General features: G+C 39.8%; 1 protein-coding gene across 5 annotated transcripts in view; it reads left to right on the plus strand.

The window, feature by feature from the left end:
• Positions 1 to 2752: 2752 nt before the first annotated feature.
• SCN10A (sodium voltage-gated channel alpha subunit 10) overlaps positions 2753 to 27236 on the plus strand; it is a 93057-nt gene continuing 68573 nt past the window's right edge. For 4 of the 5 annotated variants that reach the window (XM_088021408.1, XM_028107093.2, XM_028107095.2 and 1 more), the window contains exons 1-5: positions 2753 to 3022; positions 4282 to 4409; positions 7428 to 7508; positions 24639 to 24767; positions 25338 to 25429. In XM_088021408.1, coding sequence (XP_087877534.1) covers positions 2753 to 3022; positions 4282 to 4409; positions 7428 to 7508; positions 24639 to 24767; positions 25338 to 25429 — 700 coding nt within the window. The remainder of the gene's footprint in view (positions 3023 to 4281; positions 4410 to 7427; positions 7509 to 24638; positions 24768 to 25337; positions 25430 to 27236) is intronic. The other variant, XM_088021416.1, reaches the window with a different exon arrangement.

Here is a 27236-nt window from a genome sequence, read left to right on the forward strand (position 1 = left end):
AGGGCTCAGTTTTACAAGTCTGCCTCTTGCCCACATACACAAAACTTCAGATGTCAATTGCAAGCCCATGTTGTTCCCTGTGCTTCTGAACAATTGGCTATAAATCAGAGGTTTCCGTGACCTCCTCCTTGGGTTTAATTTACTAGAATGGCTCACAGAACTCAGAGAAACATTTTACTTACTAGATTAGAGGTCTATTATAAAAAGAATAACTCAGGGACAGCCAGATGGAAGAGATGCATAGGGCAGAATATGGGGAAGGAGTGTGGAGTTTTCATATCCTCTCTGAGGTTATGAGATACATACAATACAAATCTCTATGTATTCACCAACCCAGAAGCTCTCCAAATTCTGTCCTTGTGGGTTCTTATGAAGGCTTTATTACATAGGCATGACTGATTAAACCATTGATCATTGGTTATTGAATTCAACTTCCAGCCTCTCTCCTCTTCCTGGAGGTCAGAGGTGTGGTGGGGAGCTGAAAGTTTCAATCCTCTAATGTTTGGTTCTGCTGGCAATCAGTCCCCATCCTTAGTTGACTTTCAAGAGGTACCTCATTAACATACAAAAGACCTCAGTTTGGAAATTCCAAGTGTTTTAAGAGCTCTGTGCCAGAAATGGGGACAAAGACTAATACTTATTTCTTATCATAAATCATGATATCGCATCTGCCCTGCCCACTATAATCTCAAGGAAACCCTCATTTGTACCCTTTTTTATATTCACCTCCATTTAGCAGCCCTGAGTTGGCTGGCCTGCCTAGATCATAGATCTTGATTGAAGACTAACCAGTTATTTCCATCACCAGTGAAATGACAAATGTGAAACACCTGTTGTCTGTTCAATCACCTTTGGTCCTTCTTAGAAACTGCCTACCACCAGGGCTCAGAAATCCAAGTTAAGATGCCTTTATGGCCCATCCAGAGGAGATCCAGTAGGGTTTTGTAGCCCAGAAATTCCAGATACAGGACAAATACCTACAGAAACTTAATCCTCAGAAACAACCAAATTCCACTCTTTGTTCCCATCCCCTGAGTATAAGCTCCCTGAAGTTTCTGGCCAGCAGTTGCTCTAAATCTGATAATAGAAGGGAGGAGATCCCAAGGACTGCCCTACCAAAACCTGTGAGGAGTCAGTTTCTTAGGATGGTCACTTAATAAGAACACCCAGCCACTTGATGCCAGGTCTCTTCTCTAATCCAACCAACACTGGCTTCTGACTTGCCTTTAGAATCCAGGAAGACGTTCCTCCAGATTCTAGAGCTGTGGGAGCAGGTCATCAGATCTTACTCTGATCTTGTAACCCTGACCTTCACTCCATCTCATGTCCACAGTTGCAGTGGCTTCCACCACCTCTCAAAAGTAGAACACCTTCAACAGCTTCAGCTATGAGCCTGCAAAATGCAGGTTCCTAGATCTCACCTTAGAAGAGGGGTCCAGCAATCTGTATCTTAACTCACACCCCCTGTGACAATGACACAGCTGGTGCAGCACCACACTGTGTACTGGCATTTGAAGATCACTGCACTAGAGTAGGTGGGAAAACTACATTATCCAGAGATCCAGTGGTGACTGCAGAGAACTAAGAGGATGGATGCTTGTTACAGACTTCAGATCAAACTTCCCTAGAGTAAGTCAGGAGAATGCCACATAGATACTGCTCTATCCATCTGTGATGGCAAGCTATCCTGTTTGCCTCCAGACTAGTGCTAGGGGTGATAAACTTCCTGAGAATATTGTAGCCCATAGAAAACCTAGTCATTGGAGTGCCTTCCAGGCTTTGTTATGGACCATGGTGGACCAGAGTCCCAAAGACCCTGTCTGGCAGCATTAGAGACCATGTATTAGATCAGGATTTTACAAGCTTATGAACAATTTTTAAATCATCATGACCTGTTAAGTCATCGATAGGCTGTCAGGAAATGTGGGTGCACTTAGATTAAAATAAGCTGCAAAAATGGGCCCATGAATCAATCATTTGAAAAAGGAAAATTCAAAATCTTATTCATATGATTTTTTAAAGAAAAACTTTACATTAGAAGAAAAAGCAACCAGTTAGGAAAATTAAATAATGTATTTTATTAAGAACAACAACAAAAAAATACAAATATTCTGCCAAGCTTAGAGCATTCAGCAGACAGCACACTCTCAGCTGGCAAGTGCAGCCATGTGCTCAAGGTCCTGGGCCTTCTCCTCTTTCTTGCTGTTATGTCCAGGAATGGTTGTCACTTCTTAAAAGCATATCATTGCATAATAAAAGAATAATAAAAATGTTAATGCCTTCCACACTTTTTAACAAATGCTTTTCAATGGGGAAAATTTTACTAGCATTGTTTTTGCCACAGACCACATGAAGAGTCTTTGATGAATGTAGGAGAGTACCTGTTGCTCAGTGGTCATAGAATTGAGAAGAGAGGGCAGTATGGCTAAATCTGGTGGTGGTGGTGGTGAAGGAGCAATAGATGAAGGAGCCATGCCTTAGAAGCTCATGGAGAACATAGCTCAACCCCGAGGTGCCTGGAGGAGGATCGAATAAACAGCTTCCCCTGAGAGTGCCACAGGAGCAGTGAGACTCTGGGGAGAGCTCAGTGTGAGTTAAGGAAGGAAATGGGTTGGGGGGGTGCTATTCCATCAGGGCCGCGTGAGTTAAGGAAAAGACCTGGAGGGAGAGGGCCAGTGGGCAGGCTGTTACCTCTCTGTGGTGATGTCCACTTTCATAAGAGTATAAATTCTTCCTGAAGAAGAATGAGAAGATGGAACTCCCCTTTGGGTCCCTGGAAACTACCAACTTCCATCGATTCACTCCGGAGTCCCTGGTGGAGATTGAAAAGCGAATTGCTGCCAAGCAGGCAGCAAAGAAAGCCAAAGATAAGCACAGGGAGCAGAAGGACCAAGAAGAGAAGCCTCGGCCTCAGCTAGACTTGAAAGCTTGCAACCAGCTGCCCAAGTTCTATGGTGAGCTCCCGGCAGAGCTAGTTGGGGAGCCCCTGGAGGATCTGGACCCCTTCTACAGCACACACCGGGTAAGGGTGATTGGCTGGGAACGCTATTCTCAGCTCTGGGAGAGGAAGCCTCTGCACCACTCAGCCTAGGGAGTTCTCCTGACCAGGATGATGTGGCTGTGAGCTAGACTCAGTTAATGACAAATATATCCAACTCACCTCTTTGATATTGTCTTCACATTTTTATAATATTTATGGTGGAGACTAATTAAACTCAAATCCTCAAAGCAACAACAACTGCTATGAAATTTTTAGAGGAAGTTGGCTGTTCTCTTGGATGACCACTAGCCCAGGATCTCCAAAGATGTTGGCTGTCTTTGCAAATGGGGAACAGAGATCCTGAGTCTGGGGGTTGGGGATAGAGTAGAGAAGGGGAACAAAAATCAGGATGATTTAACGAGTGGTCCTCAAAGTATGATCTCAGAACCCCTGGGGTTCCCAAAACCCTTTTAGTGGGTTCAGGAAGTCACACACACACACACACACTCTCTCTCTCTCATACACACAGTATAAGCAAAAGGGTATAAACAGTAACAAAAATTCTTTGAGGTCCTCAATAATTTTTGAGAGTATAAAAGGGTCCTGAAATCAAAACATTTGAGAACCACTAGTTTAAGTGAGAGCTATTTCATGACAATTCCCCCATTTGTATTGTGTCCTAGATGGTCCACACAGCACCCCCCAAAAAAATGATGTGTGCATTTTTGGATGTTGGGAGGGATAGGAATCAGCTGTCTCAAATATGGTTTGTAGAGAAAATAAAAAGACACCAAAATGTCTTTCTCCCTCCTCTCACGGGTCAAGAGCCCTCACCTTCCTAGATGCTCAGAGGGAGCCAGTAGATAGAGGGCTTAAAAGGGGAGACCTAGAAGGTGGAAAGCAGAGGGAGCATCCCAGCACCAGGAATGATACACTAATCAGAAGAGGAAGTTAATGCAGCCAGAACCTTATCACCCTGCTGCCAGAATCCTGGCCCTGGGGCTGATGCATCCTACCAGCCCCAGGTCAGATTCCTGCCCATTGAGTACTCTCAGTGGGCTCATCTTGATGCACAGTCACTGACAGGGCCTGGGGTTTTGCTAGGAGGGTGAGGATATGGCTCCCAGTCCCTGATCCTCACTAACTCTGCCCCTCCACTTGGCTCTCCACTGATGGATTCATGGTTCCCAGAGCCCTTCTTGCTCATAAGCCTGAAATGATGCCATTTGTGCTCAAAAACATGATTGTGTGAGGATATATGCTTCTCACTTAGGTCCACCTTCTGCTTTGTTTTGTTGTAGACATTTATGGTGCTGAACAAAGGAAGGACAATTTCCCGGTTTAGTGCCACTCGGGCCCTGTGGTTATTCAGTCCTTTCAACCTGATCAGAAGAACAGCCATCAAAGTGTCTGTCCACTCATATCCTTTGCACTGTTGCTTCTTCCACATGATTCCTTTTAGAATCAGGCTTTGTCCACTGTGCCCAGTACCTTCTTCAGAGGTTAGCAGAATACATGTCCTCTAATTGAATCCTGAAACAATGAAATCATTACATTGAAAGAAAAATGTTTGTGGCTTTAATGTGTCCAACACCTGAAAGCAGTCCCAAGACAGGGGAAGGGCTCATGCAAGCCAGAGGTGGGTTTGGGTTCACCTAGACTAGTCTGGATACACCTGTGCATGCACAACCTAAAAAATGTCCTCCTTATGAATAAGCTTTGCTGATGCACCCGGGTACACTCTTACCATATGAGACCAGCTTGTCTCACAACATAATAACCAATAAGAGGGCCCCAAGGCTTCTTTGGGCAGATGAAATAGGCATGAGTTGTTACTCTGTTACATCTAGCCATGATGAGAACTGGCTGTTTATTGGGCAAAAGAGCAGCACCTGACAGAGGACAAAGAAGACAGACCACAATGGGCAGAGCAGAGATTGTCTTAGCAGGATCACATTGGTCACAGGCGCTGCCAATATCCCAAGTTACCCCCAACTACTAGCAGGTTACACAGGTCAGTAGTCCAAGAAATGTTAATAGTTCAAGGTTCGTGCCACTGGGGAATATAGTAATGATCAGAGACAAATCGGTCAAATGTCTGTATTATATCAACGGCTTTAGGTAGCTTCAGAATCTGCCTTCAGTTTTTGTTTTATTTTGTTTTGTTTTTCAAGGCAAGCCAAACTAGGACAAAAAAGAGACTTTGGCTTAGTTTCCAAGGATCTTCCCTGGTGACTGTCCAAATTGGAAGTTCCTAATGACAAATTCAGCCCTGGCTCCCAGGAGGTTGATTTGCAAGAACAGCCTTGCCTCAGCTGCCTGACAGATGGTAGCCAGACTCTTCTTGGGAGGCTCCAGTAAAAGGAGCTCTCTCCCCCCAACTCTGGGGAAGCTTGCTGGTTTGCTGGACGGCACTCAGTGAGCTGGTAGCTCTGGCAAAGAGTCATCTCAAAATGAAACTGCACTGCTCCATGTAGTTTCATTGCATTTTCCTTTTACATATTTTATCTTTATGGCCAAGCAGTGGGAGTTATATTTTCTTAATTCAATCTTGGATTTTCTGATCCTATAGAAGGATATTTAACGATAATAGTAAGCTACCGTTTGCTAATACCTCCAAACTGTCATCACTGTCATAGGTACAGAAACCTTTGAAGAAGGGATTTGCATCCCCATCTTACAGATGATGAAACTGTTACTCAAAAGCATTAAACAAATTGTTCAAGGTCACAGAGCCAGTTAAGAGGTCCAGCCTGCACCCTGCTTAGAACAGTATCAGCAATAAGGAAGTAGGCAGTTAATGGAAATGAACCGAGGTAATTTATTCTCTCAGTATGTCATCTCTACTTGGGTGTTTTTTTTTTTAAATATATCCAATTATATAAAAATTACAAATAAAGAAAAATAGCATATATACAAACTCCTCTCCACACATCCTGGTTGAGTTACATGCTAATTAGCTTTAAGAAACAGCTAATTAGAAATAAAATCCCTTTAAAGAACCAAGTGACCAGTGAATATTCTTTTCATCTTGAGATTTGATGAATCATAATTGCTGGATGGAGTCATAGCCGGACAGAAAAGCTGTTAGGTGTCTTCTCACAAAAGCCTGCATTTATATATTTAAATCTTATGAACTTGGTAGCTCTACTCCAAAAGATATTCTTCAAGGTATGGAATTCTCAGTGTCCTATTATTAATATTTCACCAAAATTATAATTCTAATCAAATTTGCTATGAATTTTTCCACAAGTAATATTGTATGTAATATATTATTTTTAAAGGTTTGTGGAGTTGGAGATATGATTTTAATTTAATCCTTGGGTTAACATTTTCCCCCCATGTGAACACATTTCTTAATTTAATTGCAAGTCAACAGGAAAATGTGGTTTAATTAGCAGAATTTCCCTTTTCAAAATAGATGTGTTCCTAAGTAACTGTAAAACAGGGCACATTAAAGACATTTACAGAAAACTAAAATAGATTTAAATACTTCTGCTCAAACTGAAATTATGAGAGATGAGTGGTTCACTCTCTCTGTAGGTCAAGCTTATCTTCAGGTTTTGTTTTTTTTTTAGGACGTAATTGTTAGGAACCCAAGCTAGTCCTGAGAAAAATGTCCAGTGGGAGAAATGTCTCTTTGGGTTTTCTCCACCAACATTTCTTCCCATCAGTTTACCCCTTTCCACTCACCTTCTTCAGTGTCTCCTTCCCCCTGTGGTAATCCCTTGGCTCAAGCTTGAAAATTCTTCTCTCTGATTAGACGGAGTTCTCCACCCCAGCCTAATTCCATCTGGAATTTTCTCCTTGAGCCAGCATTTTACTTCCCTGTGCCTGCCCCCACCATTCCTAGCCAGGGGCCCATTTCCTCCTCAAAGTGACTGATCTCAGCTAAGTCGGGAAAACAATCGGACTCAACTAATTCCCACGACAGCTGGTAACCCTCCCTTTACCTCTAACTTCCTAGAAGTTGTCTCTTTGTTTTTTAGGAAAAAAGAGACACTTGCTGGATGAAATTTCAGGCTACATTGTATAGTGAAGTGAAGGTGTCAGCGCAGAAGGACATTTTGGAGAAGGGATTCTTGTTTCCTTCCATCTTGCTGAGGGTTCTGTTATCAATCTGAGGTCACATCTCAGCACCATAGCTGACTAGCTTGTATGACCTTAGAAAAATTATTTAAGTTATTTTCAGTCTGTTTTCTTAGCCTGAAAAGTATAGATAAAATATTTACCTGCAGGTCCAGTTGTATTAGAAATAATTTGGATGAAGTAACCAGCCCAGGTTAGGCACTCAGTAAATGTTAGCAGCTGTTATGTGACAAGACCGAAAAGCTGATCCTAGCTAAAAGCTATGAATTTAATCTTAATCATTCAGCGTCAAGGTGATCATAGGTGACATCAGAGAAACATGGCAACTCTTAGCTTTTCCTTAACACAGTCCTCTCAGGTGGTTCAGTTTATTTATTACAGTCACTATTTTGGTCAATTGTGTGGGCATGACCCAAACTGAGCTTCCAGAAGGAATCGAGTAAGTAGATTTGCTGTCACTGTCATTCCTGTGCCTCCTCTTTCTGTTCTCCTTCTCTTCCTTCACCTGGCAGCTTTTTTCTTTGATTTTTCTTTGGGGTGGTTAGATATTTCCTTCTCTGTGGACTTTGGTGCATAGACACACATATTACTTTCAACTGAGGAGAACTATCAGTAGTGGTTCTCAACCTTGGAATCCCTTGGGGAAATTTTAAAAATATTAATGCCTGGGTCTTGGTCCCAAAGGGTCTGATTTCATTGGTCTGGGGTAGTCTGGGCAGATGCGCTTCCCCCATATACCCCCACATTCACCTGCTAAGCGCACACATGAACCAAGTTTAGGGACAGCCTACTCTGAGAGGCAGGAGCAAAACTGAGACAGAACTAAGAACAAATGGTTCTGGAGCATATTCAGAAAATTATCCAGAATAAAGCTCTTTATGTTATAATGGCTCATATACTTCAAAGTGACCTTAATATTCCCAAGAGAATTCCAATTCCCTGGGTTAGCAGATGGAACCTCTGTACTTTTGGAACATGGGGACTTCCCCAAAACACCTGCACCAACACATCCAGGAGAGGTGCCCCCAGCTCAGGGCAAGACTGATATACCTTTGCCTCAAGAATAGGAACTCTGTAGAATTTTCTCTTTTTCTACCTTTTAAATTTTAAAAAACTTTTTTTGCTGATCATAACATTAATACATGCCACAATAGAAAATATAGTTGACCCTGGAGCAACATAGGTTTGAACTATGTGGGTCCACTTTTACATGGATTTTTTCTAAAAATAAATATGCTACAGTACTGTAAATGTATTTTCTCTTCCTTAGGATTTTCTTAATAACATTTTCTTTTGTCTAGCTTATTTTACTGTAAGAAGACAGTATATAATACATATAACATACAAAATATGTGCTAATTGACTGTTGATGTTATCGAAAGGCTTCCTGTCAACAGTAGGCTGGTAATACTTAAGTTTTTGGTGAGTCAAAACTTATATGTGGGTTTTTATTGTATGGGAGGGGTCAGTGCCTTTAACCTCGGAGTGGTTCAAGGGTCCATTGTAAGTTGTATTTCTATTAATAAAGAAGAATAATCATGTGGTCACCTTAATTGATGCTGACAAATTGTTTGATAAAGTTTGATATCTGCTTGTGATTAGAAACACCTAGAAAAACAGGAATAGAAGGGAATTGCTGCACTCTGATAAATGGTAATTACTTTGAAGGAGGTAGCAAATATCATGCTTGATTGTGAAACATGGCCAACTTTCCCTTTGAGATCAGAAACAAAAAGAAAAAAAGGAAAGATATCTGTTTCATCAGTTCTATTTAGCTTTGTAAAGGACAGCCCAGCCCGCATAGTAAGGCAAGGAAAAGAAAAAAAAAGTATAAGAATAAGAAAAATAACAAAGATGCCATGATTTACAGTTAATACAACTATGTGATACAACAGCCAATATAATCTAGAGATAAACTATTAAAGTTAACAAGACAGAATAGAAAGGTAGCTGGGTACAAGTTAATATACCTAAATTAATTGCATATCTATATACTGGCAACAAACATAAAATAGCATGGTTTTTAAAAATACCAGTTACACTGGCATTTTAAAATATCAAGTATCTAGAAACAGGATTATCAAAGTATGAGTAAGATCTCTACAAAGAAAATTATGAAAAATATTGAGTAATATTACAGAAAACCCAATAAATGGAGAGATGTATTATATTCCTGGATTTGAAGTCACAATATTGTAAGACTACCCAAAATGATTAATAAATTTAATGAGCCCAATCAAAATCCCAATAGGCTTTTTTTTTTTTTTGCATTACTCAACAACCTGACTCTAAGATTTATATGAAAATGCAAAGCGCAAATTATAGCCGAGACACTTTTGAGGAAGAAAAACAAGGTGGGAGAAGAGAACTGGCCCTACGGGATGTTAGGATGTACTGTAAAGCTCTAATCATTGAAACTGTGTGCGACTGGGGTAAGATCAGTCAGACTAGCGAGACAGAATAGTTGGCTCATCAACAGGCCAGTACACACGCAGACATTGAATTTGTGCTGAAGGTGGCACTGTGGATCAGTAGGGAAAGCGCAGTTCTCAATAAATGATGCTGAAGAATTAGGAATCTCAATAGAAAAATTACTTTGCTTATCACAACAAGTGTCCTTAATGCCCATCACCCAGCTCCCCTCCAGCAACCCTCAGTTTGTTTCCTAGAGTTCAGCGTCTCTTATGGTTTGCCTCCCTCTCAAATTTCATCTTATTTTTCCTTCCCTTCCCCTATGTTCATCTGTTTTGTTTCTTAAATTCCGCATATGAGTGAAATCAAATGGAATTTGTCTTTCTCTGACTGACTTATTTCACTTAGTATAATACCCTCTATTTCCATCCACATCATTGCAAATGGCAAGGTTTCATTCTTTTTGATGGCTGCATAATATTCCACTGTGTGTGTGTGTGTGTGTGTGTGTGTGTGTGTGTGTGTGTGTGTGTGTGTACATCTTCTTTATCCATTCATCCATCGATGGATATCTGGCCTCTTTCCATAGTTTGGCTATTGTGGACATTGTTGCTATAAATATTGGGGTACAGGTGCCCCTTTGAATCAGATTTTTGTATCCTTTGGATAAATACCTAGTAGTGCAATTGCTGGGTCAGGGGTAGCTCTATTTTTAACTTCTTGAGGAACCTCCATACTGTGTTCCAGAGTGGCTGTACCAGTTTGCATTCCCACCAGTTGTGTAAGAGGGCTCCTCCTTTCTCCGCATCCTCACCAACATCTGTTGTTTCCCGAGTTGTTAATTTTAGCCATTCTGACCAGCATGAGGCAGTATCTAATTGTGATTTTGATTTGTATTTCCCTGATGCCAAGTGATGTTGAGCATTTTTTCGTGTGTCTATTAGCCATTTGTATGTCTTCTTTGGAGAAATGTCTGATGAATCACTAAATTCTACCCCTGAAACTAATAATACACTATATGTTAACTAAATTGAATTTACATTAAAAAAAGAAAAATTACTTTGAACATCAAACTTTATGCCACATACAAGAATCAATTCTAGGTAGATTAACATCTAAATTTCTTTGTGAAGGACAAAAACATAAAGATTTTAGGGAGAAAAAAAGAATTTCTGCATGACTTCAGTTTAGGGAGAGATTTATTACATGTGGCACAAGAAGCAATAACCATAGAGGAAAAAACTGATACATTTTAGCATACTAAAATTAAGTATTTCTGTTCATCAGAAGACAACTTTGTAAGAGTGAAAAAGCAAGCCTACTGAGTAGGAGATATTTGCAACACATATAGCTAAAAAGTGTTTATATCCAGAAGAGTGAGCCCCTACAAATCAATTAGAAACACATCAGAGCAACTAATTTTGAAATGAGCAAAAACTTTGTATAGATATTTCACAAAAGCAGAAACTCAAATTGTCAATAAACATAAAAATATTCTTAATCTTTTTCTTAATCAAGGAAATGTGAATTAAAATTACACTGAGAGATTATTATATATGCATCAGATGAGGAAATTTTTGAATTGTGACAATACCAAGTATTAGGAAAGATATGGAGTAACAGAAACTCATACACTGCTGTGGGAATGTAAATTTGTACAACCTCTTTGGAGATCGGTGGATATCATCAAATACAGGTGAAGACACACATATACTGTGATTCTTAATTATACTTATAGGTACATACGCTCAACAGAAATATGTGTGGGTACCAGGATATGGCTATGAGAAAGTTTACGAACACTGCCCATAGAAGGCCCCAATTGGAAACAACCAAATGTCCAAAGATTTTTGAATATGTTAAATATCTCTCTTACATTCTTAAAATGGGATAATGTACAGCAATGAAAATGAATAAGCTATAGTTCTACAAAACAAAGATGAAAAAAGCCAGACACAAAAGTTTGTGTAAGTATGATTCCATTTATGCAAAATTCAAAAACAAGCAGAACTTAACTATTTTGTTTAGAGATGCTTACTTAGGAGGTAAAAAATATAAATAAAACCTCTAGGGCAGAGGAAAGAGGACATAATTGGGAAGGGGTTTGTGGGGTACTTATAATGTTCCATTTAGTGACATGAGTAGTTGCCACATGGCCACTATGGACTGGATTATGTCCCCCCAAATCCACATGTGGAAGGTCTAACCTACGTGACTCTACTGGCCTTTAAGGATGGCACTATGGTTCAATAAAGTCATAAGGGCAGAGCCGTGATCCAGTAGAACTGGTGTCCTTGTAAGAAGAGGAACGGAGTCCAGAACTCTCTCTCTCTGCCATGTGAGGACACAGCAAGAAATCAATCCTTAGCAAGTTAAGAAGAGGGCTCTCGCCAGAGCCTGGCCAGGAAGCACCCTCATCTCCAATTTCCAGCCTCTGGAACTGTGAGAAGTCAATTTCTGTGCTTTAACCACTCAGTCTATGGTACATTGTTATGGTAGACTGAGCTAATATACAAGTGTTCGTTTTACAGTGAATTTATGGTGCACATGCATTTCTATTATGCACATTACATATCATAATAAATAGCTTAAAAACAAAATGATTTTTGGGGTGCCTGGGTGGCTCAGTCATTAAGCGTCTGCCTTTGGCTCAGGTCAGATCCCAGGGTCCTGGGATCGAGCCCCTCATCGGGCTCCCTGCTCGGCGGGAAGCCTGCTTCTCCCTCTCCCACTCCCCCCGCTTGTGTTCCCTCTCTCACTGTGTCTCTCTCTGTCAAATAAATAAAATCTTAAAAAAAAAAATGGCCATTGCATAAAATGCAGACTACTGAAAAATATAAATCAGAAGAGAGTAACTAGGTAGAGAAATTGCTTTTGGTATTTTAGCTTATTGTCCTCTCTCCCTCTCTTAGTCTTTCTCTCTCTCAATCTCCCTCACTCTTTCTATGTATATAAATAGATATATACATCTATCTATCTATATGTATTTGAAGATTTAATTGGCTTTATCAAATGATTCATGCACCAGGCAGCAGCCCATCTAGCAGGTAGAGAAGCATTGAGAGGAGTTGTACAAAATGGAGGGTTTTTATAGGTAGGAGGGTGGGGGCAAGAAAGTTGTGAGCAAAGGAAAAGGGTTCTTCCAGAGGGGTCAGTTTGCTAGGGGAAAAAGCAAGGTGTCTTCTCATGCAGACTACCTCATCTTTCTTTGGGGGATGGAGAGGACCCAAGTGAACAACTCTTTGATTTCAAAGGAAAGAACAATTTCCTGACTGACCAGTCAAGACCACATTTCCCGGGGAGGCTGAAACTGCCAATAGATTGGGTTTTAAGCCCCCGTTTGGGAACTCGGTCTAAGTGGCATCACTTTGGGTCTGCAGTTTTCTTAACTATATATAGGCTGAGATCATATAGCATGTAAAATCTCTATCCTTATTTTGAACTTTTAATGCAAAGCATTTTCTCTCAAAAGTAAGAGTTATTTGGGGATTCTGGTTAAATATGGAAGATAGCATGCATATGTTTTACCCCAACCCTCTCAGAACGCCAATAAAATGACAGCATGGGAAAAGAACGGTATAAATATACAAGAACAAAGAGAAGGAGAAAGAAAAGCGCAGAGGACAAAGATGTCATAACAATCTCGGAAGGCCAAAAGTGGGCGGAGGCCTGGTAAATGACTCAGCACATCGGGGCTTGTTAACCGAGGTGCCTGCAGAGAGAGATACAAATGATGATCAAGGCATTTTACCCCTAAAACCTCAGAGGCCCTGAAAATGTGGACATGATACAAATAGCAATAAAAGGAAAGTGGAAAGAACGTGGGAGCAGAGTATGCTCACTTACTGCTGCTTCTATAATAGCAAGGAGTTAAAGAGTATTCTTTAAAGTAGATAAATCAAGGAAAGGAAAATAATTATATTTAACAGTGCAAAGGTTAGCACGAGAAAGATACAACTAAGTACAATCAGATGATGCCTAAAACAGAGGGGAAAAGAAAATTACCAAATGGAATGTAAAGAGATAGCACACTAAGGGCAATACATTACACAGTTTTAGTTATAATTACGAATTTATACTTATAAAGGCAACTGCTAGAATTAAAATAAAAACTGTTCTAAATTTAGAATCACACACACAAAAAGCAAATAAAACATACCAGACAATGAAATATTTTTTAAAACTATTAAACACATAACTTAAAGTTATATAAACAAAGATCAAGCAATTCTGTCATGTTAATAAATATAAATGGATTGGACTCATCTGTTTTCAGAAATTCACACATATTCATATATAACAAAGCAATATCCAACTTTATGTTGAGCAAAATATACTGTTATGGAAAGGTCAAAATTAAAGAATGGACAAAGATAGAAGCCAAGGCACACAGAAAGAGAGCAGGAAGTCAGATGTGAATATCAAAGAAGGTGGTATTTAGGTCCAAAGTCATTAAACAGGATAAAAATGACACTTTGTAATGCTAAACAATCCAAAACAGTAACGTATATCTTTGCAATAAATAATATGGCATAAAATATGCTCATAAATTGAAAATCATAAGAGTATAAGGGTAAATAGACAAAAACATTACAGGGATTGGAAAGTGTAATTAATTTCTTTCAGTTCATGACAGATCAAGTGTATAAAAAGGTATGTAAAGATATAGATCACCTGAATAATTGACACATCTGATTCATCTATATCAAACCTGTATTCCCTAAAATAGAGAATATACCTTCATACAAACTGACCAAATATTAAATCACAATAAAACCTCAATCAGCTCCAAAAAGTAAAAATAATACAGGAAACATTCTCTGATCACACAGCGATAAAGTAAAAACAAAATTAGAGGGAAAAAAAGCCCTTTCCATTTGGTAATGTTAAAAACCTTTCAACTCTTAAATAAAAAAATACTACAAATTAAAATTATAGAATTTCTAGGGAAGAAAAAATTTAAAAAGCACTTTAATCAGAACCTATAGAATACAGTTCAAGATGTGTTGACGGGACAATCCGAATAAATAATAATAAAAATAATAATCTGCATTGAGACAGAGAATATTTATTTCAGTACAAAATGAAAGTAATTATTTAAGCACCTAATATAAAACTAGAAAAAGAACAATAAATGAAAGGAAAATGGGAAGAAGAATTAACAATTTCAAAGAAAAACTTAACACGTTAAGAAATAGAAAAACAGGGGTACTGGGTGGCTCAGTCAGTTAAGCATCTGATTCTTGATTTCAGCTCAGGTCATGATCTCAGGGTCCTGGGATCAAGCCCCACCTTGGCCTCCACGCTCAGTGCAGAGTTGGCCTGGGATTCTCTCTCAACCTCTTCCTCTACCCCTCCCCTTGCTCATGCTCTCTCTCTATTTCTCTCTAAAAAAATAAATAAAATCTTAAAAAAAAAGAAATAGAAAAACAGTAGAAATAATGAATCCAAAAGCTGTTAGAAAATATATGTGCAAGACTTTTATGCTGAAAGATAACAAAACACAACTTAGAGAAATTTTAAAGTATCAAATAAATTTAGCGGTATCTTGTGTTCAAGGATTAGACAACTCACCAGCTGTTTAAATGCCAGCGCTGCCTAAATTAATCTATAGATTCGATGAAATCCTAATGAAAGTCCTAGCAGCCGATGTTCTATAGAAATTGAATAGGTTTCACTTATATGGATGAAGCAAAATTTATTTAACTATTATCCTCTTGATAGGCATTTCTGTTGGCCTTAATCAACCTAATCCTCATATTCTTCAATCATGATTTTTCAGTGAGTATCCTTCCTTACACACACATCTTTGCACACATAACACGGGTACCTGTGAGAGATGAATTCTCAGAAGTGGAGTTGCTGGGTTAATTTTTGACATATTACCAAATTGTTTTCCAAAGCTGTGCCAATTTCCATTCCCGCTATTACTAAATTCATTCTTCATCAGATTTTATATGAACTGAATTGTTGACAAAATTTGCTTTATAAACACACTTTGAAAAAATATAAAAGATAAAAAATCTACCTATCTGGTCTCATTTCTAGAAATGTATGTGGCAGTTACTGGATGATGTTCAGCATCTTTGGCCCCATTAAAATGATCAGATTCTTGGTGATCACAGCTTTGTAATATAGCTTGACATTGGGCAATGTGATGCCCCCACCTTTGTTTTTCTTTTTCAACATTTCCTTGGCGATTTGGGGTCTTTTCTGATTCCATACAAATTTGAGGATTGTTTGTTCCAGCACTTTGAAAAATGTCATTGGAATTTTGATCAGGATGGCATTGAAGGTATAGATATATAGACCAATGGAACAGAATAGAGAACCCAGATATGGACCCTCAACTCTATGGTCAAATAATCTTCGACAAAGCAGGAGAAAACATGCAATGGAAAAAATGACAATCTCTTCAATAAATGGTGCTGGGAAAATTGGACAGCCACATGCAGAAGAATGAAACTCAACCATTCTCTAACACCATACACAAAGGTAAACTCAAAATGGATGAAAGACCTCAATGTGAGACAGGAATCCATCAAAATCCTAGAGGAGAACATAAGCCGTAACCTCTTTGACATCGGCCACAGCAACTTCTTCCTAGAAACATCTCCAAAGGCAAGGGAAGCAAGGGCAAAAATGAACTATTGGGACTTCATCAAGATAAAAAGCTTCTGCACAGCAAAGGAAACAGGCAACAAAACAAAGAGACAACCCACAGAATGGGAGAAGATATTTGCAAATGGCACTACAGATAAAGGGCTGCTATCCAAGATCTATAAAGAACTTCTCAAACTCAACACCCAAAAAACAAACAATCAAGTCAAAAAATGGGCAGAAGATATGAAAAGACATTTCTCTGAAGAAGACATACAAATGGCTAACAGACACATGAAAAAATGTTCAGCATCATTAGCCATCGGGGAAATTCAAATCAAAACCACACTGAGATACCACCTTACACCAGTTAGAATGGCAAAAATGGACAGGGAAAGAAACAACAAATGTTGGAGAGGTTGTGGAGAAAGGGGAACCCTCTTACACTGTTGGTGGGAATGCAAGTTGGTACAGCCACTTTGGAAAACAGTGTGGAGGTTCCTCAAAAATTTAAAAATAGAGATACCCTATGACCCAGCAATTGCACTCCTGGGTATTTACCCCAAAGACACAGATGTAGTGAAAAGAAGGGCCATATGCACCCCAATGTTCATAGCAGCAATGTCCACAATAGCCAAACTGTGGGAAGAGCCAAGATGCCCTTCAACAGATGAATGGATAAAGAAGATGTGGTCCATATATACGATGGAATATTACTGAGCCATCAGAAAGGATGAATACCCAACATTGGCATCAACATGGATGGAGCTGGAGGAGATTATGCTAAGTGAAATAAGTCAAGCAGAGAAAGTCAATTATCATACGGTTTCACTTACTTGTGGAACATAAGGAAGAGCATGGCGGACATTAGGAGAAGGAAGGGAAAAATGAGGGGGGGACATCGGAGGGGGAGATGAACCATGAGAGACTATGGACTCTGAGAAACAAACTGAGGGTTCTAGAGGGGAGGGGGGTTGGGGGATGGGTTAGCCCGGTGATGGGTATTAAGGAGGGCACGTACTGCATGGAGCACTGGGTATTATATGAAAACAATGGATCGCGGATCACCACATCAAAAACTAATGATGTATTGTATGGTGACTAACATAACATAATAAAATTTTTAAAAATGATCAGATTCCAGATTTTATTTTTGAAAGGCAAACTGATAACAGCCATTGGTTGTTTACTATGTTGCTGGGAGCCCAAAGGAAAGGAGTAAATGTCCCTGGCACAGTCTGGGATTACAAAGATCATGCTATGTATTCTTGAGTAGAAATGAGATCACAGCCAGTGAGGAATCAGAAGCCAGTCCTATCACCATGTTCTTGATACAGTGTTTTGGACACAAGCAGTTCCTATCCCTTACTTCCCCTCCCAGCCATGATCGCTCCCTGAAACATTAGCTTTGCACTGCTACCTGCCTCTCTGTCTGCTTGTGGGAAGATTTCATATACATATTTCATTTTTAAATCCCTTCTTGGGCTCTGAAAGAAACTAGAGATTCACTGCAGCCAAAGAAGGGAAGAATATATCAGATTGGGCCCCAGCTGGAGATGAAAAATGCAGGGGGGTATCCCACCATCCCCATCCCCTGAGCTCACAGAGAATCACCGAAGCGGCCCTTTCATGGCCCTAGGACACTCATCACTAGCCATACTGAGAATCTGGAGAAACATTTGACAAAATACAGCAATTTGGTTGCAGAGAAAAGTGCAGTGGAAAAATAAATTTTTTCTCACCAGGAAAAGAACACATGAAATGAAATGGAACCTGTGGTGAACAGGGGAAGGGGTACCTGGCGCTGCATGCATAAAGTAATGTTTTGAGGGGCGCCTGGGTGGCTCAGTCGTTAAGCGTCTGCCTTTGGCTCAGGTCATGATCCCGGGGTCCTGGGATCGAGCCCCACGTCTGGCTCCCTGCTCCACGGGAAGCCTGCTTCTCCCTCTCCCACTCCGCCTGCCTGTGTTCCCTCTCTCGCTGTCTCTCTCTCTCTGTCAAAAAATAAATAAAATCTTTAAAAAAAAGTACTGTTTTGTGTCTTTTCAAATATATATGAATGACATCATATTGTATGCACGCTCTAGCTGATGCTTTTTAAAAATCAATATTGTGTTTTTGAGATCGGTCTAAGTGGATACATGTAGACTTATTTCATTCATTTTTTACTGCTATATAATATTCCATAAAGGTTTTCTGTATTTTCTTCTAAAAGTCTTAGTTTCTTTCTACATTTAGATATCCCATCCCCCCCCCCAAGACTTTAGTGTGTATGCACATGGCTTGAGACAGGCTCTGATATTTTTCTGTATGGATTATCCCACCATTTTTAATGGATCATCATTCCCTGAGTGATTCCTTCTACTACCTCTGTCATGCACGAGATTCTTGTGCATACCAGGTCTGTTTCTCCTGGTCATTGATTTGTTATTCCATCAGTCAACACCACACTGGTCTAAATGTTTGATAATAAAATTTGACCTGTTGATTAGAACACCCCTCCTTATTTGCCCTCTTGAAAATTATTAGTCCTTCTCTTTACTCTTCTATATCAAATTAAGGGTCACATTTTCAAGCTTTTCTCTTATTCTGTTGAAACTTTGATTGTAAATTTACTGAATTTATTTATTACCACTGGAAGAATTGCCACATTTATGATATCAAGTTTTCCCTCACATCAGCATGGGATATCTCCCGATTTATACAGGCCTTCTTTTATATTCTTCTGTAATATTGTCTTATGTAAAGTTCTTACATTTCTTATCCCTAGGTACATTATAATTTTGGTTATCCTTTTGAATATTTATTTTTATTGCTAAAATATGTTAGTGTTACTAATGTCTACATACTGGTTTTGCACCCAGCAACCTTGCTGAACTGAACAAGTTCAACATTTTTCTATAGATTCGCTTAGTTTTCTATTTTAACAATTATATCATCTGCAGATAATGATGAACTTGTTTCTTTCTTTATGCATCTCATATGACTTTTTTATTTTTCTTATCTTGTTGAACTGGCTGGACATTCAGCATATTGCTGAATTGAAGCTACAATAGCAAGCATATTTCTTTTGCCCTTGATTTTAAAGAATATGCTTCCAATTTTCACTATTATCAGGATGACTAAAGGAATCTCATAATTAGCCTTTATCAAGTTATGGAAATTTCTTTCCACTCTTGGTTTATTAAGAGTTTTATTATGAATGGGTATTGGTTTTTATCAATATTTCTATTTCATTAAGATTATCATGTCGTCTTTCATCTGTTAACATAGTAGGTTACATTAATAAATTTTCCAGTCTAGTTTTAATAGTTCCAGCTTGATCATTGCTGGATTCAACTTGCCAGTATTTCATTTGATCTGTCTTGGTAAATGAGGCTGATTTATAATCTTCTCTCATAAATTGTCCCTTTGGGTTGCTTTTCTACCTCTCTGCCTCACTGTCTTCCTTCTGTATTGTCCCCAGAACTCCAAATTCTTCTCTGTTTTGCATAGCAATTCAGGTATCTCCCTCTCCTACAATGTTTCTCAGTAAGTTGTCCAAGGATCTCTATTGGTCCCTAGTCTCTCAGTAGCCTCTATATCATTTGACAGATACAGAAGGAAAAACAATGCAAACCTTTCATGCATAGATAGTTTAAAAATCTGAAATGTAAGATTGATCATAATTTTCATAGAATTTCTGATTTTTTTATGTTCTTAAAAGCAATGTATGTGTTTCAGGGACTGACAGTTCATAGTGGTTAACATGAAGTTAGTCATACGTAGTTTATCCTACCTAATATGCTTTATTGTCACCTGACAGTTCCTGTTTACATTTGTTAAACTTGCATTTATCACTGTTACCATTGAATTGCATAATATCACAGTTCAAAAAAAAATGAATCCTATCAAAAGTGGTTTGCAGAAATACAACAATGGTGATGAAAGTAGAAAAGTAAACCTCACAATATGAAATAAGGTCACAAATAAAAATAATAAATGGACTCTCTCATAAATACAAAGCTTGAATCTGAGACAAGTCATGAGACAGAAGTAAAGAAGTTCTGGAGATGGATAGTGGTCGTGGTTGCACAATATTGCGAATACACTTAATGCCACTGAATTGCATACTTAAAATGGTGACAGCAGGGGCACCTGGGTGGCTCTGTCATTAAGCGTCTGCCTTCGGCTCAGGTCATGATCCCAGGGTCCTGGGATGGAGCCCCACATCGGGCTCCTTGCTCAGCAGGGAGCATGCTTCTCCCTCTCGCACTCCCCCTGCTTGTGTTCCTGCTCTTGCTATCTCTCTCTCTGTCAAATAAATAAATAGAATCTTTTATAAAAAATGGTGACAGCAGTAAATTTTCTATTATGTATATTTCACCACTCTTGGGGAAAAAAGAAAAGATATGTTGAACTGGTATTGAAGAAGCTCCAGCCATGGGGTCAGCAAGGAAAGGCATCACAATACAAATGAAAGATGCTGCTTCCCAATGTACTACGTTCCTCATTCGTGGAAAACAATGGGGGTCCATAGCATGCCTTCAGACCCTGAATTGCCTTTGAGGGACACAGTGGAAATTGTGAATACAAACTGACTGTGGCCGCTTAGTATGAGTCTCCTCAGCCTACAGGGCTGAGATGAAAGTGAGTATAAGATGCTGCTTTCCCACACTCAGTTGCTGTGACTGGCAAACAGAAAAGGCTTATAGTGTTTAAAATAAGGAATAAAATATTTTTAAATTCCCATTTCTGCTAATACACGTAGTGGGTCTCAGTGATACATTCAGGATTTTGAACAGTATGGATCTTTGACTTTGGGGCCTAAACATCAGAATTTTTTCAGGATTAGACACCAGGATTTCTTAAAACTGAACAGTGGGGCAAATGGCTTGATGGCTGAGAGTTTGACTTTTGCTCAATACCCAGTGATTTTCTTCCTCCGTCAGGAGTGTCTTTTGCATATTAAAGATCGCATGCAAACATTGCAACAGAACATGAAAAAATACCTTGTGAGCCAAATGCCACCAGAAAGAGGATGTGACTGTCAGCTACTGTCCCCCGAGTTGAGACCTTTAACCCTCCAGCTTCAGGTGGTGCTAAAGCCTCTGCTCACGTCCTCTGGTAAAACACTGAAAATAGTCTTCAGAACTCTCTCCATAATTTCTGGATCTGCACTTGATCTGAAAAGCCAGAAATATCCGTCAAAGCTTCCCAACAACCTATAATTCTGAGTTAAGATTTTCTAATTTAGAAAACATAAAGAGTTGGTGGGGGGGGGAACCAACAAGATATGAAAGCTGACAGCTCAAGCAGCCATCCAGCCAGATATAGATATCTTCGTGAATAATTTCAAACACTATTTCCCTCTCGCAGATATGAAAAGACATCACTGCTATTCTCTCTTTAATGTGATTTTTACTTTTATATAAGATATACAGGTTTATGATTTAAAAGGTCTCAGAGTTCTACAAAAATCCTAACGAAAACAACAATTTCATGCTTCTCATCCCCTCTCCCCTAATCCTGTATTTCCAGAGGCAAATGCTCTCAGCTTTTTTACCTCTTTATTCTGATCCTTCCTCCTCTCTGATAAGATACTCGTACTATATATTTTATTCTTCCACTTTAGATATTGTCTATTGGCTTTCTGTTATGGAAAAAAAAAGAATTAGGTGCACATACCCACACACAATTCCGCTCACACTTATCTTCATATTGTAGTTATACTATCATTTTGGGTTAGGTAATCAGATGATATGTACGTCTTCTGACTACATACAGCTGTGCCATGCAATGTCCTTTGAGTACCTGCTCCTTTTTGCTTTCTCTGGAGTTAATAAAGATCTCATTGCTTCATTTTCTTCATTTTCTCTGTTTTCTATGTCTTTACCCTAATTTTTTCCCAACTCTTCTCCAGAGTTTATTCATTGCTTCAATTTAGTCAAACATATCAGGCTATCCATCAGGTTCCATTTTTCTTGGGGAAATCACTCCTGGAGTCCTCCATCTCCTGACTCAATATGACGTAGGTGTTCTTGAGGCATGATGCACAGCTCTTTTCTGGAGATTTTCCCTTCTCCATTTTCTTTTGGATTCCATTTTCTCTCCCCTGCATCCCCAGATCTTCCTCTTTGTTGGTTACTTTCTTATTTGGGTGGAGCATCCTATGGTAACTTTCTCAGAAGGGTAGATGGAAAGTACATTTCTGAGACTTGGTATATCTGTAATTGTCTTTATTTTGCCCTCATTATAACAGTTTATCTGGGGGAGAAATTCTATATTAAAAATTATTTTCCTTCAAAAAAAATTTTGAAGGTATTTGTTCCATTGTCTGATGCTGTCCAAAGTTGCCATTGAGAAACCTGATGATATTTTGATTCTTAATCCTCTGGATGTAACCTGTGATTTTCACTCCCTCCAAAAAAGTTAGGGTCTTCTGTCTGTGTACAATGTTCTGAAATTTGGTGATGTTATGCCTTGACATTCATTCTTTTTCCTGAACACTTCTGAGTGTTTCTAACTGAATTCTTAGATCCTTTAGTTTGCAGAAATTTTCTTGAATTATTTCTTTGATAATTTTCTCTAGTCTCTCTGTCTATTTCTAGATCTCCTATTGGTCAGACATTGTACCTGCTGGTCTGACTCTCTAATGTTCATGCTTATAAACTACCTCTCATCATTTTTTTTGGTCCCACTTCCTGTAAGATTTCTTCACCTTTTTTTTCAGCTCTTATATTAATGTTTTATTTTGCTATCACATTTTTCTTTTCAAAAGTTCTGTTTTGTTCCTTGAATAGTCTTTACAGCCTTCTGCTCTTGTTCTATGTATCCCATATCTTCTCATCTCTTAACTCTCTAAAAATATTCATGATGATTTTTTCCTAACTTTTCTTCTGCCCCCTGCATTGTCTCTTGCTTTTCTTTCTTTCCTGTTTGGTTGCTTTGGTCTTTGGTGTTAGAAGCATCCTTCCAATTCCTGATGCTCATTGCCTAGTGGTTCACATTAAGAATACAGCATCTTCTTGGGCTATTAACCTGACTGCCAGGCTTCTAGAAACTAACTGAAAGGCAGAAGGGAGTAGGTGGTGGAGGGTTGCCTGCCCTTCAGTGTATAAAGTGTCCCTTACACTCCTGTTTCAGCATGTAACTCTCCCTCTTGTTCAACTCTCGAAAGAATGAACATCCAATCTATTTCCAGAGCAGAGGAGGCAGTTCTTCACTGAATGGGTTCCTCAGTGAATAGCTGTTTCTTGTAAAGACTTTCAAGCAGTATTCAGCTCCACCTGACAACCTCTCCCAAAACCCCACTTTCAGAAGTATTTAGTGTCTCTACGTCCTCAGCAGTCCTGCAATGTGGGTTGGCTTGCTTCTGGGAACTCCCCACTTTCCAGCTCAGGTTTTAGCTTTCTTGGGTCTGCTCTGTCAGTTACTACCCATCCATCTGCTTCCTAGTTCCCAAAATGCTGTTGTTGTGTTCTCCATTATCTCCCTCCTACTGGGTTTATGCTTTAAAAAAAATAAAAAAGGAAAAATCCTTCTACTAACATTTAAGAAGGATTTCAGAAAGGATAGAGGTAAATACATATGTTCAATCTGCCATATGTAATCAAGTCTTTCCATTTTTAATACCAGTGTTTATGTTTATGATTTTTAATTTAAAAAATTAACTGTACCCAAAATTATGTGTGCATCTGAATCCCTTTGGTTCTGGAAGGGTAGTTCCCTCTGGCCAGCAGCATTAGCATCAGCTGGGGAATGTGTTAGAAATGCACACTCTTAGGCCCTATGCTTGATTTACTAAATAAGAAACCCTGGGGGTAGAACCCAGAAATCTATGTTTGAACAAGCCCTCCAGGTGGTTCAGGTGCTTGCTAGAGTTTGAAAACTCCTGCCATAGGTGACTGAGGGATTCTGAACATTTGAGAAACACTACCTTACTCTCAACCTCAGCTCTAGATCCATCTCTTCACCTCCAAAGCCACAAAGTGCCCAGCAGACTCAAAGGACTGTTTGAGATGACTTCCTCTGGCAAGACCCATCCTCAAGAGAAAATGTTTAGGTGGTTTTTTCTTAAATGACACCTAGTTGTTTCCTGCCTTATATGGCTATTAGACTGGGATTCCTGAGTCCAAAAACACTTGCAGACCAAGGATGGTGGGCAAAGAAAAGACAGTTGGAAGTAGAGAAGTTTGGAGAGGAAGGACATAGCAGGGCCTCCACCTCTTTCACATGTCAGCCAACAGCCGGTTGGGAGAGGAGCTTTCAGCTTCCCCCTGGGCAACTTAGCAAACAGGAGCATCCTTGTTCTGAACCTTCTGGTGGTTCTGCACCTACTATTGCCCTCTACCCACGTTTTCAAGCCAAAGATGCTGCCAACTTTCTCAGCTGCACACATCCGTCTCCATCTGTGTGACTTCTCTGAGTTCCCCAGTCTTGCCTCCTTACCTTAACTTCTTCCTTTTCCCCACCTTGCTGATGATCTTTGCACATTTCCCTATGGAGCCATCCTAGTAGCTCCCCTCTGAACTCCCTCTATGGCACAGTTAATACTCCTTTCCCCCTTCCCTCTCAGGTATGTCTTCACTGTCATTTACACCTTTGAAGCCTTGATAAAGATACTGGCAAGAGGATTTTGTCTAAATGAGTTTGCTTACCTGCGAGATCCTTGGAACTGGCTGGATTTTAGTGTCATTACCCTGGCGTGAGTATTTCTCCATGCTGATGTGTATGTCTGCATGGGGCTTCTGGGTGGCTCACAGTCTGAGGATGTTTCCTCATCTCTATCCAGCTTCCTCATATGAAACTGCATGACCTGGGGTTTCCTTGCTTCTAAGTGTCACGTTGATGGTCACTTTAGGATTAGTCCCATACCTTCAGGTAGAAGTCAGAGACCTCAACTCTGAGCTAATAAACAGCCTGTCAAAGTGAGCAGACAAGGCTTAGCCTTGCACCTACCTGACCTGAAGGTCTTTGCCTGAGGAACCAGTGTTTGAGGAGACTTGTTGGCCAAGCCCACATGCTTGAATGCCCATCCATACATGTAGTGCACAGAGCCCTCAGGATCATAATCCATCTTCTCAAAGGGGCCATTTTAAAAACTATTGCAATAATTAAATCAGTGTGTCAGTCTATAGGTGGAAGTGCCACTAGATTTTGTGTCTATTCTGGATCCTTCTTAGGCTCTTATTACCCAAAATTGTCCTTATTTATGCTGCATACATTCCCAGGACCATTTCCTTGCAGAGATACTGACCAACTTCTGGTCCTACAGATACATTGGTGAAGCGACAGATCTCCGAGGGATCTCAGGCCTGCGGACATTCAGAGTTCTTAGAGCTTTAAAGACAGTTTCTGTGATCCCAGGTGAGCTCCTTTAACCATTACATGTTTTCATAGATCATATGCTGGTTTACACAGCCTAATGTCCTACTTTGATTTTTGCAAGAGTCCTATAAAGCTCCAGGGCATAAATTGTTGTCCCCATTTAAAAGACAAAGAAACTGAGGCCCAGACAGTAGAAAACACAATCCCAAGTCCTCACCACTAATGAGGCAAAGTGTCACCTGGAGATCTAGTGTCCCAATTCCTAGGCCAATGCTCTGTGCATAATACCTCATGACATCACCATAATAAATGACAAGAAGGTCGTGTCCTCATTTTATGTTCTTGTTGTGGGGTTCAGGCAAAACTCCAGTTGGAGGTTCTCATTTATACCCTAAACTAAAGGTATAAACTTGAATATAAGGAGGAAGAGTGTAGACAATCCTAGGCTCTTGTGAGTGTCTTTGCCATTTCCATATACCTGAAAGCTTGAGCCTCACTCTTATCTTTGGACCCACAGAGGAGAAAAGAATTGGGCAATTCTTGATTACAAATCAAGATTACAGAATTCAGAAACAAAAGTGTTCCACCAGAGTTTATCTTATCAGTCCTTCAAGACTTCTGTTGGCACCAGTAAATCAGGGATACACCTTACCCCCCACTGGGTTGATGGAAAGGATGGTGAGGCCAGAGACCAGGCAAACCATTGAGACAACTTCCACCTTGTGGCCTGATGGATTATCTCCTTTCCCTTACCCCTGAGAATCCATGCTTTCATCTGGAAAACAAAAACAATCAAGCCATGGGGGAAGTCCTTTCTACCATTCCATGTCTGGCTCTGCAGTGAAGGACTTCCACTGGACAAGCTTCCTCATGAAGAGAGCCATAGCGAGAAGTAGTCAGTGCTGCCACCTGTTATCTCTCTCACCTAGTCTTAGCCAGGAAGACCCTGAGTCTTGTTTATAAGACCTGTCCAGTCCAGACTCCCTCTCTAATCTCATCTCTCTCCTCTACATGCTTTGTATCTTGTTCCAGAATCTACCTGTGGTTCTACAAATAGTCCTTGCCTTTGCTCATCTCCCAGGCTTTGGCCATGCTGCTTCTCTACTAAGAGAGTTCTTTGTCTCTTCATTCAACTCATACTCATTCCTCAGGCCTTTGCTAAGTTTTGACCTTCTCAAGGAGACTCCCTGGTCTCTCCCAACTTCCTCACATTCCACCCCATCCCATCCCCACCCTAGGCTTCAGTTAGGAGTTGCTTCTATGTGTGCCTACTTGCTCAATAATGCAATGGCATTCCCCCTCAGTTGTTAAACAACCCCATCACATGCCCTTGCCTAGCCCCCTGCTCAGTTCCCAGCCCAAGGACCAACAGAGCTAGTGCACAATAGGTTATTTGTTAACCAAAATGACAAAATGACTGAGATCAGTCTCAGACTGCTTCCCTGTTCAGAGACCTTTCTGCTACTGTGAATCTGCTCTCTGAAAGAAGCTGATATTATTCTCCACAGTTACAAATCCTCCCTCCTTAAACAAGCAGAGACCCCCAACTTTACAGCCAGCTGTGCTTGTCCTAATGCCTCTCATGGTCTCATTCTATTGCTGTGTTTGTCTCTCTGTGTCTTTGTGTTTCTGTCTCTCTTTCTCTGTCTCATTCTATCTCCCTTGCATATCTCTCTCTCTCTCAACACACACGCTGAGGTCCATGTGTTTCCATCCTCAAGCTGCCTCCTAGGACTGAATCATTATTAGCCTTACAATGATAAGAAATACATCATCTGTGTATGTTGTCTCATTCTTGCAAGGAATAATAATCTCTGTCTCCATCTCAGGGTTACTGCAAGGTTCA

The sequence above is a fragment of the Eumetopias jubatus genome, unplaced genomic scaffold (assembly GCF_037043125.1).
Source record: "Eumetopias jubatus isolate StellerSeaLion01/CBP00866 unplaced genomic scaffold, mEumJub1_p1.0 scaffold_1, whole genome shotgun sequence".
NCBI lineage: Eukaryota > Metazoa > Chordata > Mammalia > Carnivora > Otariidae > Eumetopias > Eumetopias jubatus.